The sequence below is a fragment of the Frieseomelitta varia genome, unplaced genomic scaffold (assembly GCF_011392965.1).
Source record: "Frieseomelitta varia isolate USP_RPSP 00005682 unplaced genomic scaffold, Fvar_1.2 scaffold_491, whole genome shotgun sequence".
Taxonomy (NCBI): domain Eukaryota; kingdom Metazoa; phylum Arthropoda; class Insecta; order Hymenoptera; family Apidae; genus Frieseomelitta; species Frieseomelitta varia.
The window spans coordinates 38,874-57,031 of record NW_025110247.1 but is presented as its reverse complement, the minus strand read 5'-3'; the positions used below and the strand labels follow the sequence as shown (position 1 = coordinate 57,031).

General features: G+C 33.5%; 7 protein-coding genes across 15 annotated transcripts in view; 4 read left to right on the top strand and 3 right to left on the bottom strand.

Moving 5' to 3' along the window:
* Window positions 1-8,568, bottom strand: part of LOC122533053 — a 37,058-nt gene extending 28,490 nt beyond the window's left edge. For 2 of the 3 annotated variants that reach the window (XM_043662404.1, XM_043662405.1), the window contains exons 1-3: window positions 8,222-8,568; window positions 8,038-8,141; window positions 7,847-7,960 (exon numbers count right to left, since the gene is read on the bottom strand). In XM_043662404.1, coding sequence (XP_043518339.1) covers window positions 7,847-7,960; window positions 8,038-8,141; window positions 8,222-8,396 — 393 coding nt within the window. In that variant the 5' untranslated portion in view covers window positions 8,397-8,568. Of the gene's footprint in view, window positions 1-6,028; window positions 6,293-6,458; window positions 7,770-7,846; window positions 7,961-8,037; window positions 8,142-8,221 lie in introns of those variants that run through there. The other variant, XR_006307636.1, reaches the window with a different exon arrangement.
* LOC122533044 (putative zinc metalloproteinase YIL108W) lies at window positions 1,898-5,705 on the top strand. The gene is made up of 3 exons (XM_043662387.1): window positions 1,898-2,030; window positions 2,915-4,449; window positions 4,607-5,705. The coding sequence occupies exons 1-3, from the start codon at window positions 2,028-2,030 to the stop codon at window positions 4,818-4,820; spliced, it is 1,752 nt and encodes a 583-aa protein (XP_043518322.1). The 5' UTR covers window positions 1,898-2,027; the 3' UTR covers window positions 4,821-5,705.
* LOC122533054 (glycolipid transfer protein) lies at window positions 4,712-7,587 on the top strand. 3 transcript variants are annotated; one of them, XM_043662409.1, is made up of 6 exons: window positions 4,712-4,830; window positions 6,107-6,252; window positions 6,338-6,393; window positions 6,475-6,596; window positions 6,741-6,891; window positions 7,173-7,587. In XM_043662409.1, the coding sequence occupies exons 2-6, from the start codon at window positions 6,111-6,113 to the stop codon at window positions 7,347-7,349; spliced, it is 648 nt and encodes a 215-aa protein (XP_043518344.1). In that variant the 5' UTR covers window positions 4,712-4,830; window positions 6,107-6,110; the 3' UTR covers window positions 7,350-7,587. The 3 variants fall into 3 exon arrangements, with proteins under 3 accessions (XP_043518344.1, XP_043518341.1, XP_043518342.1); XM_043662406.1 differs by lacking the exon at window positions 4,712-4,830 and adding an exon at window positions 5,907-5,941; XM_043662407.1 differs by lacking the exon at window positions 4,712-4,830 and adding an exon at window positions 5,918-6,009.
* Window positions 8,569-8,874: 306 nt separating the features above from the next.
* LOC122533049 (26S proteasome non-ATPase regulatory subunit 11) lies at window positions 8,875-10,598 on the top strand. The gene is made up of 4 exons (XM_043662394.1): window positions 8,875-9,323; window positions 9,393-9,787; window positions 9,880-10,204; window positions 10,285-10,598. Exons 1-4 carry the CDS (start codon window positions 9,003-9,005, stop codon window positions 10,513-10,515), a joined length of 1,272 nt encoding a protein of 423 aa, XP_043518329.1. The 5' UTR covers window positions 8,875-9,002; the 3' UTR covers window positions 10,516-10,598.
* A 634-nt stretch (window positions 10,599-11,232) lies between these two features.
* LOC122533052 (proteasome activator complex subunit 3) lies at window positions 11,233-13,492 on the top strand. 4 transcript variants are annotated; one of them, XM_043662402.1, is made up of 5 exons: window positions 11,233-11,383; window positions 11,953-11,985; window positions 12,067-12,387; window positions 12,457-12,593; window positions 12,690-13,492. In XM_043662402.1, exons 1-5 carry the CDS (start codon window positions 11,348-11,350, stop codon window positions 12,910-12,912), a joined length of 750 nt encoding a protein of 249 aa, XP_043518337.1. In that variant the 5' UTR covers window positions 11,233-11,347; the 3' UTR covers window positions 12,913-13,492. The 4 variants fall into 4 exon arrangements, with proteins under 4 accessions (XP_043518337.1, XP_043518335.1, XP_043518334.1 ...); XM_043662400.1 differs by having other exon boundaries at window positions 11,254-11,425; XM_043662399.1 differs by having other exon boundaries at window positions 11,254-11,425; window positions 11,941-11,985.
* Window positions 13,493-13,944: 452 nt separating this feature from the next.
* Window positions 13,945-18,119, bottom strand: LOC122533047 (caspase Dronc). Of its 2 annotated transcripts, none has more exons than XM_043662392.1 (7): window positions 18,056-18,119; window positions 15,776-16,123; window positions 15,362-15,663; window positions 14,994-15,276; window positions 14,656-14,915; window positions 14,306-14,573; window positions 13,945-14,234 (listed from the first exon to the last, which is right to left on the bottom strand). In XM_043662392.1, exons 2-7 carry the CDS (start codon window positions 15,911-15,913, stop codon window positions 14,115-14,117), a joined length of 1,371 nt encoding a protein of 456 aa, XP_043518327.1. In that variant the 5' UTR covers window positions 15,914-16,123; window positions 18,056-18,119; the 3' UTR covers window positions 13,945-14,114. The 2 variants fall into 2 exon arrangements, with proteins under 2 accessions (XP_043518327.1, XP_043518328.1); XM_043662393.1 differs by lacking the exon at window positions 18,056-18,119 and having other exon boundaries at window positions 15,362-15,420; window positions 15,478-15,663; window positions 15,776-16,229.
* Window positions 15,935-18,058, bottom strand: LOC122533055 (caspase-9-like). Its single transcript, XM_043662410.1, has 3 exons — window positions 17,843-18,058; window positions 17,535-17,730; window positions 15,935-16,018 (listed from the first exon to the last, which is right to left on the bottom strand). The coding sequence occupies exons 1-2, from the start codon at window positions 17,978-17,980 to the stop codon at window positions 17,536-17,538; spliced, it is 333 nt and encodes a 110-aa protein (XP_043518345.1). The 5' UTR covers window positions 17,981-18,058; the 3' UTR covers window positions 15,935-16,018; window position 17,535.
* Window positions 18,120-18,158: the final 39 nt, after the last annotated feature.

Genomic DNA, 18,158 nt, shown 5'->3' with positions numbered 1-18,158 from the left:
ACGACAACGACACTTGCCATATATTTTGCATCCTTATGTATCACATACGTACGTATACATATGTGATACATATGTGCTAGGCTACCGGCCATAAGTATTTATTACATTAAGACGTCTACTCGTCATAAAAAAAATCTTAAGCTTCATTCTATCTGCATCATAGGTGACACCGTTAATTATTAATCTGACGGATAAGTATGACATTGTACGTGTAAATTTCTTTGGGAATGTAACACATGATGTTAACACATACTCTTGAGTGTCTATCAGTACACTGGTTTTTGAAGATGCAAAAATACACAGAATACATACAACACGCGAACATTTATCTAAAGAAAGTTTGTCTGTTTATCTAAAGAAAGAGAAATGAGAAACAGCTTGTCATTCTCGCTATTCCTTGAATCTCATTTATATTAATCAAATTGTTTGAATTCAATTTTCTTGGATTCATTCGACTGATTCATATGAGGCTTTACAAACAGTACATAACATAAAAAGTAGAACGAATTCAAATCGTGGACAGAGAGGATGTTTGTTGTTACTCATCCTTGACACCGTTTACGAATCAACCCTACTCGTGATCACACGCATGTGCGATTAGTCGATCGAACGTTGTAGCGTCGCAATTGAAATCATCTCACAAATCAAGCACGACACTGTGTAGTTTACTACAATTTTCTGTCTAGCATAGCATCAATCTACGAGGAAAAGAAACCTTTTGTTGGCACAATAATGCACCAATTATTGCGAGATACAACCATCATTATCAGAACAAAATAATCGAAAGACAAAAGCGTTATTTACTTAAAAACATAGTGATGGATTCCTATTCTCCTCAATTAAGAACTTCAATTGAATAAAAATTCTAAGGTCGACTATACATATGATTTGAAAACAATTCTGTCCATTTCTATTCATCAAAGAGACTTTTTTTAATATATGAGGGGGACACTTTTTATCATTTGTATTCTATTTCTACTATAATCCTCGAATATTTATATTTCACTCTCATTCTCTTTTTAGTAAAAAGATTGTAATTTAACATGAAATTGAGATAAGAAATTACGCAATAAGAATTCTTCTAGGTTTTGTACAAGCTAAACATACCTCCTCATGTTAGAAAAATATAATTTGTCACAAAACTCACTATTTGCAAATTGCTAATTTGTCGAGAACATTTTCAATGTAAGACTCCAACAAGTAATAACAAATAATAATTAGTAATAATAAAATAATTATCAAATAACATATAATAATAATATATATAAATATATATAAATGTTGATATTAACAGTATTTCAATTATCTTATATATATATTTAATTATTATTTATATATATTACTGTAATATAATAAAATAATTATCAAATAACATATAATAATAATAATATATAAATAATAATTAAATATAAATATATATATATATATATACAAAGAAAATTGAAATACTGTTAATATCAACATTTCAAATTAGCGAGAAACAAGAAAGAAATGAAAAATTTGCATACTTGTAGTTTTATCTCCGTCGTCAATAAGAATCGTCTTCTCTCGTGAAGAATAATTGAAATACTCTCGTGTTCTAAATATATGTGAGTAAACAACACGGGAAGAAAAGAATTTGCACGCTCGTACGCGTATTTGCGATCATTGGTGGCGTACGGGAGGGGAATTGAATTACGCGTTCGTTTTCTTTTCCCAAGAAAAGAGGGCGAGACAAATCTCCGAACAGAAAGATAAACGGAAGGGAAAGAATTACGCGAATTGGGGGTGTTAGCGTAAAGCGAAAGAAAGGAAAGACGAAAGTAGTGGAACGGAGAACGAAGAGAAAACGCGAGTGCGGGTGCGCGACTGCATGCGTCGCTGCGACGACGCCATAGTACCGCAACCCGCCGTCCATCATCGTCTCGGCGCCACAGTCTTTCTCTCCGTATGTACGGAGCCGGCTGAGCCTGATCGTTCAGCACGTACTTTCCTCCCTTTCCTTTTTAACGTGCACGTCTACTCTATTTCGACACGCTTCTTTTACAATGGTAAGTGGAAACAGTCCGAGGCTGAAAAGCTGCGAAGCTTGTCGCCGCTTGAAACTCTTGTCAGAGGCACGCGCATTTCCCAACAACCGAACGCGAATTCGATAATTCGAATAATTCTCAGATCGACGCGTCTCGTTTACTCTTCGACTCGTTTTCTTCTCCAACGTTAACTAACTGCGAAGTCTCTCCCCTTTGAGCCTCGAGTTTGAATCGAACGCATCGTTCCTTTAGTAGTTGTCTCGCACTCCTGTTAGTGGTTGCACGTAATTCACCTTTCTTTTCTTATTGAAAGCCAGTTCTTGTTACGATTTGAACGGAACTTCCCATTGTCGTTGTCAGTAAATCGACTTGACTATTTTTCATTCCCCTCGGCATTTTGTGCGCGACGGTACGCGGTCCAAAGAACGAAAATTGAAATGGGAAACAACATATCGAGGATTTTATTCCGTAAACGGAGCTTCTCTGAATCACCGCGAGATAGCAGCACCTCTCTTGGAATTAATTTTTTTTTTTTTTTTTTATCGATACGGTCACCTCTTCGTGGAATTTTTTTCTTTTTTCACTCGTCGAGATTGTAAAAAATAAAAGATGAAACAAAACCGTATTCTCTTTACCTTCTTAATTAAACGTTATTCTTCCGTCTCAAAGGGGGTAACAACATCGTCTTCGTCTTCGTCTTCGTCTTCGACTCCGTCTTCGTCTTCATCGTCGTCTTCATTTCTCTCCTCGTCGTCGTGGTCATCGTCTTCATCGTCGTCACCGTCGCCCTCACCGTTCGTCATCGTTCGTCGTTCCTAGCTCGATCCTCGAGACCCTCGTCTTGCTAACATTTCTTATCATTTAACACCAATGCATCTTGAAATTGTATGTAAAAACCTTCGCAGGTACTTGCCGACACGAATTTGACAAATCTTCTTCACGAGCAGCAACAGCAGCAGCAGCAACGGCAACAGGAGCAGCAACAATGCCAACGTAAATGTTATTACGAAGGTAATAGACAATTTCCATTAGAACGGGAGAGTCGGCAATGCAAGTCCACGGAAAATGGGAATTCCGAGGAGATAACGGTGACGAATGTGGCGGATGGAGAGAGCTTGTGTTACAGTTTAGCTCTGATACGAGGTCACGCCTCGATGGCATACAGCTTCATCACCGTGCGAAATGAAAAGAACCAAAGCTCCGAGTGGCCGATCGTCTCCGGTGAATTTCGTGCGATAGTAGAATTGTCACGAGGCCCGAACAAGTTGGAGCTAGAAGTGGCAGGTCAGAAAAAGGGACTAGTTCTAATTTACGAGCCGAGAACGACAAGACTACGCGTGACGCCCGTCTACGTGATCTGCGCCGGACACGACGGTTACTTCCAAGGTCCACGAAGGGAGGATCGGTCGCCGGAAAGTGCCGCGACAAGGATAGGTCTCGGTGCCCGACTCTTGCAGACCCTCACCGCCGAGAAGTTGAGGGAGGCGGGTTACGGAAGGAAAACGTTTCAACTGGAACGAGATTTGGACGGTGCGGAATGTTTGGTAATGCACAGCATGCTCGATGTCGATCGAGCCCGTGCGATGAATCAGCGGGAACTTTGGGAATTGATCGCACGAGAATTGATGACCGGCCCACTGGCATCGAAAGATCGCAAGTATCTCGCATTTCTTTCCTGCACCAGATATCGAGGCGCTCCGAATCCACGCACTCACGAAGACACCCTCGCGAGGACGCAAGGACACGCCGCGCTCGGCGGAGGCGGATTAGCGTTGTTCGGTTCGGCTTGTCTTCACACATGGCCTACCTGCATGGCGCAAGTACTGCCCAGATTCCTCGATGCCACGGTCATCGATACGGAACAACTGATGGACGATAGTAATTATCGTGGTACTCACGGCGGATGCCTCGCCACGACTCTTGGCTCGGTTCTCCACGAGCTGGGGCACACTTTTGATCTCGGCCATACTCGCGAAGGCATAATGGGCCGCGGATTCGATTACGTCGATCGTGTCTTTGTCGGAGCGGCTGGGATCGATTTCAATCGCAACCCCGTTTTACGAAGAGATCCTCAGCACACGACAATCGCACTAAGCAGACCGCTCAGCGTGACGGTCACGATACAAGAACCATATGCCATGTTAGCGAGTCCTCGAAGAAATCGCCTTCTTTCTGAATCGTCTCGTCCTTCGTCTTCTCAGAGTCCTTCGCGATTGCTCGCAGGCAGACTGTCCGCACCTGCTAGTCCAGAGCTAAACAGATCCTTCTCTAAGAGTCTCATGCAACCTGCAACGGAACAAACTCCTTCCAACCTGCAAACTGATCGTACATTTTGGTCACCGTCTTGCGCTGCGTTTCTTGCTTATCATCGATGGTTCAACAGCGAAATGGACAACGTTTATAACAGACCTTTCCATGACATCGACTACGATGGGAAGAGGTATGGCATTTCTCTTCAAATACTGATCCATCAATACATACACATCCAGAAACGTACACACGCACTCATCACTCGCTCTACCCAGTGTGTTCTGCTGCTACTATAATTTGGAAAACGACAATTATATGTACATATATATATTTGCTTTTGTTTATAGGAACGTCGTAAGATCACGTTTCGGAGTACGAGTAATAGAGCTTAGAGAAACATCTGGTGGAATGGTAGTCGGTTCTCGACAATTTCCAGGCTCTCGACCACCTCTGGAAGCGTTAGTTCCACCAGCTCCGCCTCACTGTCTTACCGCGCTGACTCTCGTCGCTGAAGATTCGACTGGCAATGTTCTGAAATATCCACTTCCAACGGCGTTTTAAAGTATCTAAGGTCACTGTCACTCTGCCACGATTTTATACCTTAAAAACGGGAACATAGCCAACACCAAAATTGATGCCAATGAATCAACGTCCTGTTTTTTTGTAATTTTCGCATAGCGAGTAAGCGATACGATTAATGATAATGCTTAATAACGCTAATTTGAACAAACTTCAAGCTCAACATGTATTTGCTTTCTAATTATCAATGTTTCCTATAAGCTTGTTTCTCTAATACACTATATATATTTGAAGAGACATTTTTCCCAGTTTTATCGGTTTTTGTGGAAACCGTAACTGCTTTCCGTATTGAACTTTGAGAAAAATTTATTGTCCTGTGTATACTATTTCTAACAAAATAAAATCATAAAGAAATACAGGAGAAAGAGAGAGAGAGAGAGAGAGAGAGAGAGAAATGTATGTATGTTTAAATGAGAATTTTCATACGATGCTACTAATACTTCGTTTCATTAAATTCTCTAACACCTTTTGTAAATACCATTCCAAATATAAATTTTTGTAGCAACTATTCATACATTGTATTTGATAAAAAAAATATATTGTACTAATATTTATATGTACGAATGTATGAACGAATGTATACAATTACAATACGGAAAGGATGAATATAAAAACTAGAATCTCAATTTCTTATTACCGAAAATGCGATAAAATTGTGAAATTTATAGGTATGTATAGTATAATAATTACGAATTTAGTTTGATATAACATTTTCAACTGAGAAATAACATTAATAACCGACATATTCTACAAACTTCAAGTTACACGATAGTAACTAGGATGCCTTATTGACGATAATAATTTGTAGATATAACTAGTATCAAAATGCGAGACAACTAATAAAATTGTGAAAATAATTTTACCAGATACTATTACTAATTAAGAAACCTTCGTAGAATCAATCCAATTAACGACGTAATCGAAATATATTTTATATGTTCTTATACTACATACACACTGGTAGAAATGTTTTGTCCTTGGAAATAGAAATATGAAAAAAGAGAATGATAAGAAATATATTTCAAGGCTATCGATTACGTTCTAAAACATTAGTAATAATCATTAGTTTATCATGCTGTCGTTATGTGTAGTAATTGTAAAAAGTAAATATTCAACACAGATTCTATCGTGAACTGTTGATCAATTCTGTAATAAGGCAAAAACCAACAAAGTATGAAAAAACACTATTAACATATTTTAAAACAAAAACACTGTTATTATATACCATTTTTTGTGGTTATAACTAAAATTACGTTATCCTAACACAGAATTATGTTGTCACCTTCTTCGAGTGCTGGCGATAATAAGGATGTGCTTGCCAATGAAATCGAAGTATTATTTCCAAATATCATAGACGACAAAATAGAAACTGTAGAATTTTTGGATGCAGCACGAGGCATTGTAAGAATTATTGGTATGTACTTTACATACCTTTACAATCAATGGTACATAACCTACACAAAAATTAAAGACCTAAAGAAGTATACGATAAATTTCAGAAAAGCTTGGTAAAGTGTTTGCTCCAGTTAAATATGATATTCAAGGCAACATTAATGTAAGTACACATTTTAAAATGTAATCATTTGTAAAGATAATCATATATACATACGTAAGCCTCACCTAAGCATTATTCTAGAAACTCACAACCCGATATGCAAAGGACGAAGAAAAAAATGCGACTCTACAAGACATGATTTTAATTGAAAAAAATACTGAAACCAATTTAATCGCTACGGATGCTTTAATGTGGTTAACAAGGTGCGTGCAACTCTATCCATTTTTATTCTCTCCAGTTTTTCGCTTAGATTCCATTCAATTTGAGTCAAGTGTATTAACGCGTCTTTATCGCTTATTGTGTTTATTACTTAAACCGCAACTCCATGTATAATGTATGAATTCCAGAGGTTTGCATATGATTTTGCTATTTTTCGAGCAAATTATCGAAGATGCCAAAACAACTACACCAACAGAGGATTTAGTAGCATTTTTAAAAAAAGCTTATAAAGAAGCTTTAGAACCGTATCACGGCTGGATGGCGCAACAACTTTTTGACGTAAGTCAATATTTGCCACCAAGGTGTACACACAAAAGATTATTCTTTCTTCTCTTATTATGCAAAATGCATTTTTTTTATTATATAAACACGTTTTTCATTGTATGATCATATTTCCAATTACTTTATCTTCAAGAATAACATGCAACGCGTAATCGCGTATTGAATTTGACGAGGTATAAGTTTATAATTTTCAAAAAAATTATAAATAATTTTTGTAAATAACCTCTTCTTTGTCTATATACGATTATTAACTATAATTCTCGACTTTTCGTTAACAGCTCCTTTCGCTCATGGTGCCTACACGTTCACAACTTTTACAAGCACTTACTAATAAACAAACAACTGAGAATAGCACTGTTATACAAAACATGGAATTTTATTTACAGCGCTTACAAAAAAATGTGTCAGTAATACAGTCATTTTATAAAGCTAATAATCTTGATCCTTCAAGATAAAATATTGTTAGTCTTAAAATTGTATTCATTAAGTATCATGTTAATTAAGAATATTAGAAGGTAAAATTGGACAATAGTACTGTGATATAATACACTAGTGTATTGTATAATAACTATACTTAACTTATATTTGCTCAAAAATCTATATATAATTCCTAGTTATAATGTTATTTTAGGACATTCACATTATGTACATGTATCATATAAATGCATTAAGTAAAATACTTTAGCACGATGATCTGCCAAATTCATTAAAGCAATCATGCCTGTAATAATTTCAATAAAAAGAAGACAAACCATGAAAAAATTGATTAACGTTTCGCTATAATGAGATAATATCCCATGATCAAAAAGAAGAAATGCCTCTAAGGGAAGTTGTATTAATATTGAGATTAACCAACAACTAGTTAATTCTGGAATCTAACAACAGCTTTCTTGTCATAACGAACAATTATAAAGAAGATTAACAAAATCTATTGCAAATAAAGTAAGATTACCTTTCCAGTAAGATTTCCCAGGTATCCTAAATATAATTTTAAACTTTCAAAAATCGAAAGTACCAGAAATGTTGCTACAGCTAACAATTTATAAATGTTTGACAAATTATTGTACTGTAAAAAAAAATAATAAATAAAATTAATATATTTAAGTTCAAGCTATATTACATGACGATTTTACAAATAATTACTTTTGCATCCAAGTTTACAATAGAAATCAACAGCCAAATTGGGAAAAGCCATAGGTTCACATACAGAGCTATTTGAAATGGTAAATTAGATCTTGTTTTATTACCTGTAAATATATATATTTTATTTTAAACAAGATATTGTCTTTTAATTAAATAAACATATTCAATATAAATTGTAACTTACGATCATGGTACATCAATTTAGAAAATGTTTCATTAGTAATATTTGTTATAGGGAACTGTGACATGATAATAATAACGTAGTTGGGATCGATTTTTCTTAAATAACAATTTCCATTAAACGTTTTAAGGAAATGTTTACATTTTTGTGTTATCTTAAATTTGTATCCATTCACCATTCATATATTTATATATTTCGTACATTGATCTTATTTTACATTTTGTTTAACACACATACACATATGTATATACAGTTTTGATCTGGAATCTTCCGTGTAATACATTTCTTTTTTTCATTCTATCTCTTTTCTTCCCCTTTCTTTGTACTTTTCATCCCTCTTGATTGCTTACTCATGGTAAAATTATTTAACAAGAAAAAAGATATAAAAATATACAAGTTTTAAATATAACGAGAAAACATTGTAGAAGTCACGTCAATTAAAAATGAACAACAGTGATGATTGAGAAAAATCTACATTAATCTGAAAGTTTCCAAGCTTACTGCGACTGATTTGATCCACGTAGTAGCGTGACATGTGTTTTGTGGTTCGAGGCTGAAACGGATTGCGAATAAAGTGACAAACAGAAAACGTTTATAAAATTTATATAGTTGTGCGTACAAGCTCATGCGGCATTCGATCTGTTGAAACAAATTAGCTTTAATTTGTTGTAGAACGTGAAAATTTTTTATCAAATTTGATCAGTTATTTGAAGAGTAACGTCAATCATTTCGGATAAAGGTTATCCGATCCGTTTTCATTCTTATAAAGGTGACAATTTCTGAAATGGCTGGTGCAATGTTGTTCGAACGTGCACAAGCAGTTTCGATGACGAATCGTAGCGAAGGTATTTCACTTTTAAGTGAAATCGTCTCCGATCCGAGTATCGGTGTTACGGAGGATGACGAAGATAACATTCGGGTGAAAGAACAAGGTATTCTACATCTTGGTGAACTTTACAAGAAAGAAGGCAAGGCGAAAGAATTGGCGGAGTTGATCAAAGCTACAAGACCATTTCTTAGCTTGATCAGCAAAGCAAAGGCTGCTAAGCTTGTACGATCTTTAGTAGACTTTTTCCTGGACCTAGAAGCTGGGATTGGCATTGAGGTATAGTATGCAAATAATTTTGATCACATTTTCATGAACAATTCACTACAACCTCCCATTTGTTGGCAGGTTCAACTGTGCAAAGAATGTATAGAATGGGCAAAGGAGGAACGTAGGACATTTTTAAGGCAGTCGTTAGAAGCGCGTTTAATAGCATTATATTTCGATACTGGAATGTATAGCGAAGCGTTACAGTTGGGATCGGCTTTACTTAAAGAGCTTAAAAAGTTGGATGATAAACAACTTTTGGTTGAGGTGCAATTGTTGGAAAGTAAAACCTATCATGCGTTAAGCAATTTAGCAAAAGCAAGGGCGGCCCTTACCAGTGCTAGAACAACTGCTAATGCAATTTATTGTCCACCCAAAATGCAAGCTGCTTTAGATTTACAATCTGGGATTTTACATGCTGCGGATGAGCGAGATTTTAAAACTGCATATTCTTATTTTTATGAAGCATTTGAAGGGTAGGTTATTTTGTTCAACGTACCTTGTACTTAAGGATAACTGCCATATTTATGTTTATGCATTCTGATTAATCTACTTTATTTCTTTCCAGATACGATAGCGTAGAAAGCCCGAAAGCCTTAACAGCTTTGAAATATATGCTGCTTTCAAAAATTATGTTACGTACACCTGAAGATGTTCAATCAATTATGTCGGGGAAATTGGCTGTTAAATACGCAGGAAGGGATTTAGACGCAATGCGGGCAGTTGCTGAAGCAAGCCACCGACGTTCATTAGCGGATTTTCAGACAGCTGTAAAAAAATATCGCCAGGAACTGGAAGATGATGTGATCGTGCGTGCTCATCTCGGCTCTCTCTACGATGCGATGCTCGAGCAAAACCTGTGTCGTTTAGTTGAACCTTACTCTCGTGTACAGGTACACACATCGTTTACCTTAGATCAGTTTAAGTTGATTATTTAAAATTTCATCACTTGCAATTTCATTCTTTTATTTAGGTCAGTCATATCGCGACCTGTATATCACTGCCACTTACTCAAGTGGAGAAGAAGCTTTCACAAATGATATTGGATAAAAAATTGAGGGGTGTCCTCGATCAGGGTGAAGGTGTTTTAATCGTTTTCGAAGATACTCCGCGTGATAAGACTTACGAGATTGCACTAGACACTATACACAGCATGGGGAAGGTTGTCGATACACTTTACCAAAAAGCGAAGAAACTCACTTAGCCTTATTTATTACATATGTCTAAACAACAACGTCTATACAACGTGTTATACAATCATGTATAGCAGATTTCATTTGTTGATTTGAAAAAAAATGATTCTTGATGTACAAAATATAAAATACAAAATGGTAATAGAATTGAAACGACACATTTTATCGATTTATCTTATTCAAAACGTTAAAAAAAGAATATATATATAATATATATATATATTCAATATTTGTAAAATTGTATGCTGTTTATTTTGAAAGGAATTACAATTTTTTTTTAACATGTCCAATGAAGCACTATTCCTTTTTTTTCTCTTCCCTATTTGTTGATCCAATCCCTTGTTCGACAGTTATAAATCATTATACAGTAAGTATTGATTTAGTTTCTGATATAATCAATCAAAATATTATTTTGTGCAATAAACACTACTTACATCCTTCACAACGAACACAATTTATCGAATTATATTTTCTTAATTCTATATTTTTGTTAAAGAGGATTCAAATTGTTCAAATTCAGACAAAACTTCTATTAGAATACCAATTAGTACGTGTAAAAGCAAAAGAATAAAGACATTTTGCGTTATCATCGTACATCTTGGCACACGATCATGATTATAATATTCTGTCAATCGGTCTTATGACATCTCGATTTTGATGAACAAAAAATAAGTTCACACGGATAAAGAGAAATTCAAATTTTGAGAAGGCTGTTGTAATTGCATTAACATTACAGATTCTGATTTGATGGCGTAGTAAGAATACTCGCCACGACTTCCTGTTTGAAGTTGTACGTTACAACAAAGGGATAGTGTGGTTATATTTTATAAACTTTTTTTTTTCATGGAGTGTATAATGGCGGATACTACAGCACAGAAGGTAAAATCTTTTATATTACAATTGGAACTACAGAGAACAAAGGTATCAAATTAAATCGTTTGTATCTGGCGTTTAATATACTACTAACATAAATGTTTAGGTTAATGGCAGCGTTTAACACACCGGCATCATTACGTTCCAAATAATACTTGCTGCTCCGTTATTGATATTTTCAAAAGTCTCAGCATCATTTTATCAACATCTATGCACATCAGTTTTTTAATTTTTTTTTTTTGTATTCGTAATAATTGGCCTTGGACAGTCAGCTTATCTCAATACTTACACAAAACTATATCTGTATTATTATATCGACGTTAGAATTCTTCTTTCGATTCTCTTCTACGACTTTCTATACCCGTTTGTTGTTTCAATCAACGTTTCAAGAGTAGTTCATGGACTTCGTTTTGTAAAATAAATATATTACCTGTAACTGCTATTACATATAATCTTGTTCTATTTATATTTAGGATATATATATATACCGTAAATGTAATTAAAACAAAGTACCAACTTTGAACTGAACGTAACCATCTTATTTAATGCATTTACCTTTCAAGTTTATCTTGCAGGTTCAAGAATACAAAGATTCTTTAAAGACAAAGGTAATTACTTGAATTTTCTCCGAATGTTCTCTGTAATTCATTTGCTATAAACTATATCATGCATGTGTAAAATTTATTTAGGCTGAACAACTGTTATTGAAAGGATTTCCAGAGAAGATTGTTAAGTTGAATGAATTATTGGAAACCCCTGGCTTCCGTAATAGGAAATTGTCAAATGTTCATCAAGACTTAAATGTGCCCATTCCAGATCCTATTATTCTTAATCATTCCGAAAATGAGTCTGCTGCAAAGAAACGAAAGGTAGACAATAGTATAGATGATACCAGTGGAACCAAAGTGATGGTATTACCAAACGGACCTGTACCATGTAACAAACCCTTATGTGATCTTATTCACATAGTTAAACCTTATATTCGACAACTATTAGAAGATTCTAATTTGGTATATATTCTATAAAGCATATATAAATTTCAATATTCTTGCCAGTTATTTTAATTTTTGAATTTTCAGCTGAAAATGTGGATCTCGTTTTTGATTCCAAAAATCGAAGATGGTAACAACTTTGGTGTATCAATTCAAGAAGATACACTTGCTGAAATACAATCAGTGGAAAGCGAGGCTGCCGCATTTTTCGATCAAATATCAAGGTAATGTAGATAGTAATAATATTCAGAATAAAATATAATAAAGTTTCTTCTTTGAACAAAATATAAATTATAGTCGCACAATTATATCTCTTTTAGGTATTTTATCTCTAGAGGCAAAATTGTTAGTAAAGTTGCAAAGTATCCACACATCAGCGATTATAGAAGAGCAGTTCAAGAATTAGATGAGAAAGAATATGTAAGCTTATGGCTAGTTATGTGTGAAGTCCGTAATCGTTATTGTTCTCTGCACGATTTGGTAATCAAGAACTTAGAGAAGATTAAGAAACCACGTTCTTCCAACGCGCAATCCTTGTATTAAACATTAGCTTCATATCCTATTTCTATTGGATGATGTACAGGATTGTATTAAAAAGAAAGAAACAAAAAAACAGAACGAAATTATGCTAAGAAGAGGATGTCATTCTCGACTTTTTAGTAAATAAGTTTGATGAATTATTTCCTTTTTTGATTCAATGGTCTTGACGTTGAATCATTAACATTCACTTGAGCCATATCCGAAACAATCAGCAGCTTAACAAGAAATATTATGCACATAAAGGAAAATATGTTTAGCATAGTTTATGGAGACATACCCAAATGCAGTTGATTATATTAAAACTTATAGTAATTTTGGATTTTAATTGTTTAATTATTGCAAAATTTCTCAAGAGTTCAATTTTTCTATTTTTTTTCTTTCATAACATAGATTTTTCTCATTATCATTACTTCCTTAATTTTTATAAATTCCGCTATTTAATTGCACGGTGTGACGTACTTATCTAAAATAGATCTAAAAGTATTGGAACCTTTTCATATATCTAAATTTAGAATATAGTTAAGCATGTAATTTATAATTTACAACTGTAATATCATTAGAACATAAATCGAGATATGACAAATGTTTTTGGCATATGGTATTAACTTCAAAACACCTTTTTCTCTTTCAACTACGACATACAATGCAAAAATCTAACGCAAATATTATTGTGGCTGTAAGACTTTATCCTTAAATTTTTTTTTACTGTATCAGATTACTAAGCAAATAATTATTTACTTAAAGATAAAAATCCAGAATAAATCTCGGTATTTGTAATTGACATAAACATTGAAGTGCTATTGTACAGAAATGCAATTGGATGTCAATCTGCGATTCGTCGTTGTTATTGCTTCTTTCAATTCGATATTGCTTCCCTTTCATTTATTCATTTCATTATTATTTTTTCTTTTTGATCATATTATTACTATATCTATGACCATTCGTTCTTCATCACAGATTTAAAACATTTTGAGCAATGTAGATAGATCATGCATACACACACACACATACAAAAAAAAAATACGTGAAGTTTACACATTTCTTACTATATTTTATAAAATTATAATAAAAATACAATGCAACGCAGTTCGATGTATAAAATTTGTCCAATTTAAATCAATTGTTAAAAACAGATAATATTTGTATAAAAAGTATTAATCTACATATATAAATTACGCGTTTTGTTCAATGGCAAGTTTCTATAATCATGTTTGTTGAAAAAGACCAGGATTGAGATAACAATGTTTATTGAATCCGATCGATGTTACCGTTAATGTTTGACATTCTCCTCCATTCGTTCTTTGAATTTTTAATCTTTCATCAACCTGAAGTATTAAATAATAATTGTAACTAATGTATAAAATGGCATTAATATACTTTCGTAAGATTAACTCACCATGTTTAGTAAATCCTGAAGATGAGCTTTGTGAGCATATTTCATAAATACTTCACATAAAATCTGTATGAACCAACTACCAGTTATTGTATCTCGGAAAGCAACATATCCTGGAAGAGTAGCATATACAAGTAGCATATCTTCATAACTTCTTAACATTTCCCTATTATTCCTCCTAAAATGAATCATTTCATCAAGAGGTTGTTGAAAATTGGATATATCTGTTGTGTATCTAGGTTCCTTCACTGACTTTTGCTTCTTTGCACCCCTGAGAAAAATAATTAAGGTAATAAGACACTACCAATATATGTATCCATGAAAATAATTTTTATAGTAATTTAAACACTTGCCTACATAATTGAAAAATGAAAACTTTTGGTTTTCCTGCAAGATGAGGACAATTTTCTGCAGTAAAATAACTTAAAATGTCAACACATAAAATTGTTTTACGACTTTGTATTGTGTCCAAATTGTGTTTTTCCACACCCTCTATTTCTGTAATTTCGTATTGAGTACTAATATTACCGTGACTACTAATTATAACAAAACATGAATCCACCTTACGTAGATCTTTATGTTTAGAAAATTCTTTAATTTCGTTTAGCATTTCCTTGAAAAAAAAAAAAAATAAATAAACTATGACGTATTCATCATTTGTTTCCCATTTTTCAAATATATCCATATTTACCTGTGCTGTTAGATTGCAGAAGGAGAAAACATGAAAACCCATTTGCTCAAAAAGCTGCTTCAGATTTAACTCGTCATATATTGCCGAAGTTCTAGGTTCTTTATCTGGATGCGCGTAATCAATATTTGTTATTATTAAGACTAGTCCATGTGGTTTGCTACGCATTGGATATGTCTGAACATTTTCATATGCGGCATCATCTAAAAATGATGTGGCTTTTCGTACAGAAATTTGCAATGGTTTTTCTAATACTTGTATATTGCGGAAAAAGTCACCCTGTGGTCTTTTTAAAAATATGGCAGTTATAGTAAAAATAGAATGTAAGTACAAAACAATTTAGAGCTAATTAGGAGAATTTTAAACCTTACCCTTCTTCAGTTTCAACATAAATAGGTTCTTTTATATTATTATCCTTTGTAATTTCAGTTTTTATATTATTATCCTTTGTAATTTCAGTTTTTATATTATTATCCTTTGTAATTTCATGATTAATATCTCTTTGTTCATCGTCATTATTAAAAAGTGTAGTTCTTCTTTCTTCTAAAATATCTGCCAAATCTTCATGACTACTTTGGCTTAAACTTACAAGAAACCGATTAAAAGCGTATGGTCCACGTGTTTTTATGGTCAAATATATATCACGGATAGTTGCCTCCTCTGTCAGATTTTTCTATACCAAATATAGAATATTGTTATAAAATGTGGAATATTAATTTGTTAAATAATTCTATAACATAATTTTCAATCATGAATTGTTCATTACATTACCAAAATTTTCTTACCTCCCAACGCGAAATATTCACGTCATCTCTATTAAAAATTTTATTTTGAAGAAGCTTTGGCCACAATTTAATTATGTTTATTTTAGGTATAATTTCCTCGCAACATGAGTTTAGTGTTTCCCGATGCTTCTGATCCATGTTAATAATAAATTTACGAAATTCGTTAATTACTACAACTTTGTCCGCAACTCAGATGACATTTCAACAACATGAACCAGTATCCTGATGAAAATGACTCATAGCCTAAGTAAAAAATTTTGATATCAATCGTTTTGCATAAGTAGCATCTTATCACAATTGCTATTACTAACTAAATAAATTAACGTTAAATTAATTTCTTTTAACTATCTGTTATAAATATCCTCTTCTTTTAAAGAATTTAGAAAAGAGAGTCGTGATCAACGGAAAACGGAGACATAAACAAAGACACGTGACACAGTTTATACGTTTTTTTCTTTGTCATTATACCACAGACGAGGTATAAGAATAGACCTCGCACACAATGTATTTTTTTGGCCCACGAACTCAGAACTCCCATACCATTTTTGTCGTACCGTCTTCTTTCCTTTTTTTAGAGAACTTTTCACGANATTTTGTGTGACTGATTTAGATCAAAGTTTTTTATTTTTTATTTCAAGTTAACATTTCGTGCGATTATAGCATGAAATACGCAATCTATGTATTTCCTACGATTCTCGAACATAATCGATATTTCTTACGACCGACTTTTTAAGCGGGACACTTACAACGGTGGAAGGAAGCACATCTCGTTTGTAAGAAATTGTTTAACCAGAAATTACCCGGAAAAATTATTTAGGAAAAAGTTCTCATTGAGAAGGTCACAAGTAAACATTTAAATCAATAACTGTTATATTTGTGTTTGTGCTTTGAATTTTTAAGGTAATACGTGCATTTTTGGCTTTAACTCAAGGAAGAATACACGTTTTTCTAGGACAAAACACACATAGAAAGAATGCGGAGAGCCTAATTTCACGAAGGCATATAAAAAAGTTAGCAAATTATTCCTCTTAATTAGGTTTTTTTCGTAATTAGTGCGAAAAAATTAGTCACAAAATTGACATGTGACACCATCTACCGGTAACTCAGTGGTACTAATTATTTACAAAATATTATTTCTGCATTTTACGGGTCAAATGGGGTATGAAAAGAAAGTTAAGGGACTAATTAGGGTAATACAATCGCCAAAGTTCACAATTAATTTCGCTAAATTAGGTTTTTTCGCAAATGAAAATTTTTCTGTTTTACGGAGTAAGAAACACTAACGCCGCGTTGTGGCAAACCGGTGGAACTAAACGCTCTATAACCACATAAGGGGAATAATTAATTTTAATTTTTCACGCTATTAATTTGCACTCCACGAGCATATATTTGAAAGATAATACTATCAGTTATGTTCGCAAATAAATCTGAATCTAATATTCACTATAGTTTGCGCGAAATTATGCACTCAATATTGCCACTATTACTACGTAAACAAAATTGAAACATTCTTTATATAAATAAACTATACTTAAACAAAACCTAAAAAGCAAGCGTAGGGTCTCTAAAATCGTAGACGCATAACAGTTCAAATGATTCCTCTTTTCGTACAGAAATTTGTAATGGTTTTTCTAATACTTGTATATTGCGGAAAAAGTCACCCTGTGATCTCTTTAAAAATATGACAGTTACAGTAAATGAAAAAGAGAATGTAAGTACAAAACAATTTAAGGCTAATTAGGAGAATTTTATACCTTACCTTATCTTTCTCCAGTATGATTCATTTGTTCAGCGACATTATTACAAAGTCTATATCTTCTTTCTTCTAAGATATCTGCCAAATCTTCCTGACCAATTTGGCATAAACTTATAATAAGCCCACTAAAAGCGTGTGGTCCACGTGTTTTTATGGTCAAATATATATCACGGATAGTTGCCTCTTCTGTCAGATTTTGCTATACAAAATATAGAATATTGTTATAAAATGTAGAATATTAATTTGTTAAATCATTCTATAACATAATTTTCAATCAAGAATTGTTCATTACATTATCAAAATTTTCTTACCTCCCAACGCCGAACATTCACGTCATCTCTATTAAAAATTTGATTTTGAAGAAGCTTTGGCCACAATTGAATCATGTCTATTTTAGGTATAATTTCCTCGCAACACGAGTCTAGTGTATCCCGATCCATTTGATCCATGTTAACAATAAATTTACGAAATTCGTTAATTACTACAACTTTGTCCGCTCAACTCAAATGACACTTTCCTTTAACTATCTGTTATAAATATCCTCTCCTTTTAAAGAATTTAGAAAAGAGAGTCGTGATCAACGGAAAACGGAGACATAAACAAAGACACGTGACACAGTTTATACGT

Coding starts and splice junctions, on each gene's coding strand:
- LOC122533049 (XM_043662394.1), top strand. CDS start 9,003: ATGGCTGGTGCAATGTTGTTCGAACGTGCACAAGCAGTTTCGATGACG. Junction 9,324..9,392: donor AAGCTGGGATTGGCATTGAG/GTATAGTATGCA, acceptor ATTTGTTGGCAG/GTTCAACTGTGCAAAGAATG. Junction 10,205..10,284: donor AACCTTACTCTCGTGTACAG/GTACACACATCG, acceptor TCTTTTATTTAG/GTCAGTCATATCGCGACCTG.
- LOC122533055 (XM_043662410.1), bottom strand. CDS start 17,980: ATGGATCAAATGGATCGGGATACACTAGACTCGTGTTGCGAGGAAATT. Junction 17,731..17,842: donor TGAATGTTCGGCGTTGGGAG/GTAAGAAAATTT, acceptor TATTTTGTATAG/CAAAATCTGACAGAAGAGGC.
- LOC122533044 (XM_043662387.1), top strand. Junction 4,450..4,606: donor ATCGACTACGATGGGAAGAG/GTATGGCATTTC, acceptor TTTTGTTTATAG/GAACGTCGTAAGATCACGTT.
- LOC122533047 (XM_043662392.1), bottom strand. CDS start 15,913: ATGGATCAGAAGCATCGGGAAACACTAAACTCATGTTGCGAGGAAATT. Junction 15,277..15,361: donor TATGTTGAAACTGAAGAAGG/GTAAGGTTTAAA, acceptor ATTTTTAAAAAG/ACCACAGGGTGACTTTTTCC. Junction 14,235..14,305: donor TTCAGGATTTACTAAACATG/GTGAGTTAATCT, acceptor TTAATACTTCAG/GTTGATGAAAGATTAAAAAT.
- LOC122533052 (XM_043662399.1), top strand. CDS start 11,348: ATGGAGTGTATAATGGCGGATACTACAGCACAGAAGGTAAAATCTTTT. Junction 11,426..11,940: donor TGGAACTACAGAGAACAAAG/GTATCAAATTAA, acceptor TTACCTTTCAAG/TTTATCTTGCAGGTTCAAGA. Junction 12,594..12,689: donor TTTTTCGATCAAATATCAAG/GTAATGTAGATA, acceptor TATCTCTTTTAG/GTATTTTATCTCTAGAGGCA.
- LOC122533054 (XM_043662406.1), top strand. CDS start 5,922: ATGTGTAGTAATTGTAAAAA. Junction 5,942..6,106: donor ATGTGTAGTAATTGTAAAAA/GTAAATATTCAA, acceptor ATCCTAACACAG/AATTATGTTGTCACCTTCTT. Junction 6,394..6,474: donor ATATTCAAGGCAACATTAAT/GTAAGTACACAT, acceptor GCATTATTCTAG/AAACTCACAACCCGATATGC.